The 8,636-nt window shown below is 44.8% G+C and overlaps 1 protein-coding gene and 2 non-coding genes across 3 annotated transcripts; all 3 read left to right on the top strand.

Annotated features, from left to right (window-relative positions):
• Nucleotides 1-1,766: 1,766 nt before the first annotated feature.
• Nucleotides 1,767-7,138, top strand: LOC124708940 (probable serine/threonine-protein phosphatase 2A regulatory subunit B'' subunit TON2; the record flags this gene model as incomplete). Its single annotated transcript, XM_047240584.1, is given in 12 exon segments — nucleotides 1,767-1,938; nucleotides 2,485-2,576; nucleotides 2,789-2,851; nucleotides 2,935-3,033; nucleotides 3,624-3,782; nucleotides 4,003-4,074; nucleotides 4,154-4,286; nucleotides 4,367-4,431; nucleotides 4,563-4,638; nucleotides 4,756-4,857; nucleotides 5,056-5,248; nucleotides 6,596-7,138. Coding segments are annotated over 12 exon segments (1,461 nt in total). The 3' UTR covers nucleotides 6,837-7,138.
• Nucleotides 5,873-5,992, top strand: LOC124650763. Its single transcript, XR_006987180.1, has one exon. It is a non-coding gene; the product is annotated as a small nucleolar RNA snoR104 (small nucleolar RNA).
• Nucleotides 6,137-6,256, top strand: LOC124650764. Its single transcript, XR_006987181.1, has one exon. It is a non-coding gene; the product is annotated as a small nucleolar RNA snoR104 (small nucleolar RNA).
• Nucleotides 7,139-8,636: the final 1,498 nt, after the last annotated feature.

Below are 8,636 nucleotides of genomic sequence, written 5' to 3'. Positions count from 1 at the left end.
TTTGTTTTCTATGGTACGAACCCCATCAAAGCCAGCTTATGACAAACTGTGGGTAGAAACTGTGGTGGTGAGAAGCTTGTAGAATCTGTTTGGAGACTTCTTTTAGGCTTCTAGAAGTTTGGCTTATTTCATACGTTGATTTGTGAAATGTCTGCACTGCCCTTAAATTAGATATTTTTTGGTGCACGGCGTGGTCAACGAGCTTGATGGCGGCCACAACCCACTGCCGCGGAGCGGGCGGGGGAGGCTCTGGCGAGGCTGCCGCAGGCGCGGGAGGCTCTGTCGAGGCCGCCGCGGGGAGGCTCTGGCGAGGTCGGCGCCAGCGGCGAGGGCGGCGGCGGTGCGGGATTGGTTCTTCAGATGGGGAGGCGAACCACGGCTTGGCGACCAGAGGGAAAAGCGGAGCGGGGGAGGCTCCGTCGAGGACGGCGCGGGCGGGGGGACGCGCCGGCGGCGAGGGCGCTGGCGGCGCCGGTGGCGAGGTCGGGGACGGCGCGGGCTTGGGGAAGCGCGGGCGGCGCAGGTGGCGAGGTCGAGGACGCCGCGGGCGGGGGGAGGCGCCGGTGGCGAGGGTGCTGGCGGCGCCGGTGGCAAGGTCGGGGACGGCGCGGGCAGGAGCCCTATCCAGAGTTCATCCTCGACTCGATGCGGGAGAAGAGGAAAGCAACCGTTTTTTCTGGGGGTGGCATTCGCTGTAATTTGCATTGATAAAGAGGGGCACCTGCTTGTACCTGTTCGCGGAACGGAGCCAGAAGCTCGGGAAACACCCTCAACCCAGTTTCTGGAAATGCACTACGCCCGGCTTCTCGGTACAAATAAGCATGGTTGGGATTGGAGACTTCTTTTAAGCTTGTCTGGTTTGGCACCTATAATCAGTTTTATAAGCCCAAAAGAAGTCCCCCTAAGTCTAGGAGCGGTTGGTTGCAAGGATTTTTAATTAATAGATTATGCAATTAAACAACATGCTATCACTTGGCACCCACCATAGCCTGGCGATTTTGATAAAAATAACACTTTAGCGAAACTATAGCAGAAAATAACCCTGCGGTAAAACTAGTTCACTGGACTAACATTTTTGTGTGCCGCCTATGCGAGCGACACCTTGTGGCCTTCGTGGTGCGCGCGTGCCTTCGTGGCTTGTGCAGTCGACGTGGCAGGATGTGTGGCACCGCTCCCTCAGACGCCTCTTCCATGGGCGCCGCACATTCACTTATGTGTATTGTCCGAGCCGCCTCAGCTTCATTTCTTCTTCTCTGTTACTTCCTTCTCCTCTCCCCGACCAGGCGCCTCACCTCTCTCCCTCACCCAAATCCCTTTGGATTTCTGCAGATCTGTCTGTGGGTGACGCATGCGTGTGCGATGAGTTGTGAGTTGGAGAGGATTGCTAAGGTTGTTTGGTGGAAGGGTATCTTCCTAGTGGCATGAGTGGTTAATTACAAATGAGTCGGTGTTGAAGGTCCAGATGATTTTGAATTTTTGATGATGACTTCAACGTGTTGAGCGAGGTATCGCCATCACCAACTTCAAAATAATAGTATATTGAATTACTAAATACACTCCAAATTATTCAAGTTAAATTCAAAAACAATTATGATTAACACAACAAATACAGTACGTTTTTTTCAACATATTGTGCCCTGTCTCTCGCCGAGCGAGTGACAGGGTCTTCCTCCCCAGTCCCGAGCCCCAGACCGGACCGCGTCAGACCACCAACCCGACAACCAGCTACAGTCCCACGCGCACGCTCCGATCCGGCCCCCGCCTCCACCCTCATGAGCACCGCCTCCGCCGACGGCGGCGACGCCGGGGATGGCGCCTCCTCTGCCGGGGCCGCGCCCGCCGGCAGGCGGATCCCGCCGGCCTCCTCCATGCCCTGGGTCCGCAACCTCCGCCGCTTCGTCGGTACGGGCGCCGGCCTCGGATCCGAGGCCCTCATGGGTCAGTGCTCCTCCGCTACCGCGTCCCTCCCTTTCCCCCCTTCCTCCTGCTCGGCTCGGCTCGGCCCGGCTTGGCTGTAATTCCGCGTTTCGTCTGGGGGAATGGCGGTAGGATTAGGGTTTATTCGTGTCCTGTTCGAAATGGCGACGAAATTAGGCGAGGTTACGGCGCTGAGTTTTACAGGATAGCTTCCGCCTGACGACGATGAGATCTGCTTGCTCAGGATGCGAGCCGCCGTAATGCGGCCGGTGGATATGCGGAAAATGTTCGCCCATGATTCCCAGTGGGTGATTTGGGTTGAGAGGGGGAGCCTTTGCAATTAAAAGCCAGGAGGTCGTCTGGGGGTGCATTTTCAAACACGCGCTGTTAGCTAGGGACAATTTTGGTTGTTTGCTCTTGGAGCTTGCTAGTTTACTTGTTAGTTGATACGACTGTGCTGTTATTGGGCTTCTCCTGATTAGTGCGTCCGCTTTTGCTGATCAACATTTGCCTTCTCCATGTGGCATCACTGTGTTACCTGTTCTGTTTTGAACCTGCAACCTGCAGAATTGGAAACGAAGAGGATATTGCTTGAGATTTTTAAGGAGCGGCAACGAAAGAGTGCTGAAGCTGGTTCCATCCCAAGTTTCTACAAGAAGGTGACCAACTTGGTTTACTTTCTTGGATACATGAGTTTCTTTTCTTGTTCTTCTATGCTATGATAAAACTTGCAGCTTATCTAGAATATGATTTTGATAGTGCTAGATGCTGACATCAAAGATAGTACGTAATTAGCAATGCTAGTCATACTGCATACAGGACTACACGAGTTGTCAGTATTAGATGATACTAATGTTTCTGTTTTGGACAGAAACCTGAAGATGGATCTATTAGCAATAGAGTTCAGAGGCTGGCAAAATACAGGTTTCTAAAGGTATTTGAGTTTGACTGGCTGCTTTCGCATTTAACCGTCTTGCAATTCAATGGCTTATGAGAGCAATTGCAAACAATTTGCAGAAACAATCAGAGCTTCTACTTAACGCCGATGATCTTGATGCTATGTGGGTTTGTCTCAGGGAAAATTGTGTTATTGACGATGTGACTGGCTCTGAGAAGGTAAACCGTAGCTTGGTGCCTTGTTTTTACACCACATGCTGATACATTCATTCTTGTGCTATTGACTTGCTTCCCCCTAATGCCAACTGCCTTCTTTGGATAATGATAATCGCATGCCATGATATATACAGGGAATACAGCTAAAACTGAAAAGGTTTTCGTGTGTTATATTTGACATCAATCATCAATTCTAGTTTGTTGCTGCATGTTTGAATTTCTGTGCATATATGATATATTCCACAATGAGACTAACAATGGTATACTCCCTCCATTCTGATTTAGTCTACATTCTAGCAAAAATGAGACAAACTAGTGTTGCATTTATTAATACTACTTGATATGTGAACAACCAATCCAAGCTACATTGGAATTAACAACGTCCAACAAAGAGAGCAAAACCACTTCGTTTTCAGTGTTCTTGTTGACTAAAAGCTAGAATGTAGACTATTTCAGAACAAATTTTAGGGCTAGAATGTAGACTATTTGAACGGAGGGAGTATTGTACAACTACTTGTGTTCATTCTGATTTACATGTGAGGGAGTTCATGTTATTATACTTCTCATTCATTTCTTTCCCTGGAACACTGCAGATGAACTATGAAGATTTCTGCCATATTGCTACAGTGTGCACAGAGCAGATTGGTCAGAAATGCAAACGTTTCTTTAGCCCTTCAAACTTTATGAAGTTCGAGAAGGATGATTCTGGGAGAATTGCAATCTTACCATTCTATCTTTATGTTATGCGAACAGTAAGTTCTTTTTTCAAACCTATAGCTGTTAACTTGGGCAGTTTGAATTTTATGAAATAGATAATGTACCAAAACAAACCACTTGGTACAGAAAAAAACCCAAGACAGCTAAAGAAACTGGTACATAGTAATATAATATCGCATGTCTGGAACTCAGCAGCCACTTGTGTTGAAATGTGCTGTTTTTATGTACCATTTTCCTAATTATTACTTCTTTCAGGTTTCTCTTACTCAAGCAAGAATTGATATGAGTGAACTTGATGAGGATTCTGATGGTTTCCTTCAACCTCATGTATGACATTTCAACAGATGTTGAGATTTTATACCTTAGAAGTTAGAATTATGTCACATGCCTTTAATTCTGCTTGCAGGAAATGGAAGCATACATCAGAGGGCTCATTCCCAATTTGGCACAATTGCGCGACATGCCATCGGCGTTTGTTCAAATGTACTGCCGCATAGCTGCACGGAAGTTTTTTTTCTTCTGTGATCCACACAGACGGGGTACAGAACTGGACTTTTAACCTGATGGAATCAACATGCAGATTATTCCTTATGCGATGGGTAACTTTCTATTCTTTCAGGGAAAGCATGTATAAAGAAAGTATTGTTGAGCAATTGTCTTCAAGAACTGATGGAATTGCATCAGGTAATACTATAAAAATGGATTGTATGGCTTGGTGTGTAAATTTGGTCATCTTGTACTTGACCCTATAATCTTGCACCATATAATGGACTTCTGTTCTGTACCCTTTTGATTCTTATCCACTACATTTTCAGGAGAGCGAGGAAGAAGTAACTGATACTGAGCAGGCTGAAAATTGGTTTTCCTTGACTTCAGCTCAGCGCATATGTGGTATGTCAGTTGCCCTCATTTTCCTTTTTTCTCACAGTTAACTGTTTCTGCAAAAGTTCACATTTTGTCATTCTTGTGCAGTATATGCTCTTTGATTGTTATCTTATCCCTCTGCAGATATGTTTCTTGCACTAGATAAAGATACAAATGGCACGTTGAGCAAACAAGAGCTTAAGGAATATGCTGATGGCACACTAACAGAAATCTTCATCGAAAGAGGTTAAAAATCTATTTTCTGCTCTTGTAATGCTTTTATTATTTCTTTTAAAGGAAAAGGCGTAACCGAGAAGCGAACATCAAATCTTAGTATGCCATTCCAAATCAATGTTTTTTAGGTTCTTATCAGACAAATTTATTGATGTCTTCGACGAGTCTTCAATCATGAATGAAGAATAACAATCTTGATCTACTTTTCAGTTTTTGACGAACATGTACGCCGGAGCAAAGTTGGAGGTGGCAACAGTCGTGAGATGGATTTTGAAAGCTTTCTCGATTTTGTTTTGGCTCTAGAAAACAAAGATACCCCTGAAGGGTTGACATACTTATTTAGATGCCTTGATCTTAATGGAAGGGGATTCCTGACGACTGCTGATATCCATACTCTGTTCAGGTATGTATGTAAATTCATAATGTGAACTGTGTATTTAGTTGGTGGTGGTACTGTGACATTTTGCAGTTATGGTGGTAACCTACCCCTTTTTCTTCATGGATGTACGACTCAGTCATCTTGACCTCTAACTTTGCCCTGTTATTGTATTCATGCTTAGCTGAAAATATCTGTTTGCAAAGGAACCTTCAGTAGTGAAATAGATTTTTGTTCATAATCATTATAAGAACTTCCACATAAAATTTAAGGATATCTCTGTTTTCATCAAAGTTGAGAAAAGTCTGATTAACATTTTGACCATTATGTTCTTAATCATTTTGGTAAAAAAATGCTGATGATCTCTTCCTTCGCAACTTTATTTTGTACGGTGTACAGAATGATTAATGGAAGTAGTTTTTTCAAAAGGAAACTGTAATGATCTCGTGTAAAAAACTGGGCCATGTTTTGAATGCAGGGGACTTTTGTGGTGCCCGTGCGAGCTGAGTACCATGAAATCCTGAATTGTAAACTTGGCCTCAGGGAGCTATTTATTTTTTTATTTATTTCACCAAATAGGGCCTAAAGCCTTAAATAATTCAAAAAAAAATTGAGTTTGTTGTGGGAAGCAATTGTATTCTGGAAGAAAGAAAGGAGGATGTGAGAGTTAGCATTCCTGCCTGATACCATCTTCCTAGATTTAATCTGCTAATATTATGTGTTTGCTGAACTGTTAGACTGTTCTGCTGGCCTCAAGAGCAGGACATCATCGCTCTAGGACAATTTTTATATCCCTCAGAAGGCCTCAAGAGCTTTTATTTTTTATTTGTTTCACCAAATAGGGCCTTAAGCCTTAAATAATTCAAAAAAGCATTGAGTTTGTTATGAGAAACAATTGTATTCTGGAAGAAAAGAAAGGAGGATGTGAAAGCTAGCATTCCTGCCTGATACCATCTTCCTAGATTTGATCTGCCCATATTGTGTGTTTGCTGAACTGCTAGACTGTTCTGCTGGCCTCAAGAGCAGGACATTATCGCTCTAGGGCAATTTTTATATACCTGAGAAGACCTCTAGTTTTTCTACTAACCAGTTCACCTATGTTGGGAATGAAACTGGAAGTGACTCTTGACAATATCCAATTATCCATGAACCCTAAAGTCAAGTTGATCCCTTGCTCTTAACTTAGGAGACGAGACATATAGGCAATTGTAATAAAAATGTGTTGAATAAGCATCTCAAATTTGATAGTATTATAGTTGTATTATTTCTGATAGTATCTTCATAATCCAAAAATCACATTGAAAAATTCCTTTATAATGAATCTGTGACAGCTTATCATTCATTTGTCTCATGCTTTGGTTTCATTGTTTACAGAGATGTACACCAGAAATGGATCGAGGGTGGGAACTACGAGCTTTGCATCGAAGACGTAAGGGATGAAATCTGGGACATGGTGAAACCAGCTGATCCTCTGAGGATTGCACTCACGGACCTCCTTTCGTGCAAGCAAGGTGGGACCATCGCCAGCATGCTTATAGACGTCCGCGGCTTCTGGGCCCATGACAACAGAGAGAACCTCCTCCAGGAAGAGGAAGAGCAAGTGGAAGAGGCTTGAGTAGCGCAGCTACTATACTTCGCGGTGTAAAAGTCTCGAGACGGCGGTGTCAAAGTCTTGAGAGAGGGCAGCCGCATGTGCGCGCTGTTCGTTATTGTAGCTTACGTAGTTGTATTAGACCTGTTGTAACTTGTAAGAGTGCTATCTCTGTAAGTTGGTTTAGATCTGAGGATCACGAGGTTCCAAGTGTGGCGAGGTGTGATGGTGCCGGCTAACCGTGTATCTGATATTCTGAGCGAGTATTAGCCTGTGATGTATTTACTTAATCAGACTCACAAATTATACAATGCATGTATTTCTGATTCTGGTACGTTAACTGAGGAGCCTATATATGTTAGGTTGTGGATGTGGTTTATCTGTACATGAACGATTTGGTCGGTGTCCTTTTGGAACCACTGCCCACTGGTGTGTGATAAGATCATTGTTTTGCCTTGAATTTGAGCTTGCTGTCTAGACTCAACAAGATGTACCTGTATTTTTGTGTTTTTGACAGGACCTTCTCTTTCGATGCAGCTGGTATAAATCTATTAGTAGCTTGTATTACTTGTAGCATGTAGGAACGCCATAGCTTCGCCGTACCGGTGATCCTGCAAAGGTTAAGCCATTAACTGTTGTGAGAGTAATTTTTTTTGGAGTTAACAATATTTGACAAAAAAATAGAGATAAGGAAATTATAAGATGCATAGAGTAGACAACAAAAAGAGTTGGTAGAGGGGTAAGGACTAAGGAAGGCGAACCCATGCTCCACGGAGCCGGCTCTAACGGCACAAGGGCCAACCCTCCGTGGAAGCCCAAGACAGTGCAGGCCACGGCTGTGGAGAAACCTCCCCACAGCCTCGAGGCGCAGCAGCCATACGGCCGCAGTCTGGGGCCAAAATCGGGCGGTCGACTCCTGTTCCAATCATGCCCCTCGGTCCCGTACAATACAATACAGGGGGTATGGATAAGCGAGTGCTAGTGACCGGTCCCAAAACGCGACGTGGGCGCCCATAGATTTCGGGCCCCAGTCCCCACCAGGCAACCCTTTGCCTATTCAAGTATGAGTGCAGCGGTAATGTACCGTGCACGTTTTGACACGGGCTGCGAGCCGACCCTACCCACCGTAACCAACTCTTTAGCCCTCCGCAGCTGGAGTGACAAGCGAGTGCTGCCTCGCTCGGCTGGCGCGCTGTACGGGAGGTGAGTATTTAAGCTGGTGTGTGTGCTCCTCGGTTAGCGAGGTGGGACTATTAGTTGCGAAGGAGTTTCTGTTCTCCAGTGCGAAGCTAGCAGGCCTGACTGGGCCGCATTGTGAAGCATCAAACGAAACCAGCCATACCACATGCCGCTCGGAGTCTAGGACTAGAAGCTACAGGGATCTATTTCCATGAACCTGATTTTGAACACCATGGTAGCGCTGCTTAATTGCTGGCTATAAGAAATTAGGAATCGGTGATGAGCTGCTCAGCTGCTATATTAACATATTTTTTTCATGCGGTTCTGTTATATTTATTCATTCTATAGTGTTACATGAAATAAATAAACTCGCTTTATAAAAAAAGGCTATATGGTTTCTAGACCTACTTATGCGCGCACATATCAGACCGTTTTTGTTTCTTCCATGAGTCCGCTCCATTTCCGTTCCGACTCATCTATCCATATTTGAATCCATGGCCGGTCATTAACCAAACCCGTAAAGAAAATGTGGCACATGATATGTAAAGGAAAAATCCAATATGACCCGACTACATCCTTAATATCACCATATGCAGATTTTGAGAAAAAAAAACAACCAGTCTTATTGAGCGCCCAATGCCCTAT

The sequence above is a fragment of the Lolium rigidum genome, chromosome 4 (genome assembly GCF_022539505.1).
Source record: "Lolium rigidum isolate FL_2022 chromosome 4, APGP_CSIRO_Lrig_0.1, whole genome shotgun sequence".
In the NCBI taxonomy this organism is placed as follows: Eukaryota; Viridiplantae; Streptophyta; class Magnoliopsida; order Poales; family Poaceae; genus Lolium; species Lolium rigidum.
The sequence above is the reverse complement of the archived record's forward strand: the minus strand, read 5'-3'. Positions and strand labels throughout refer to the sequence as shown.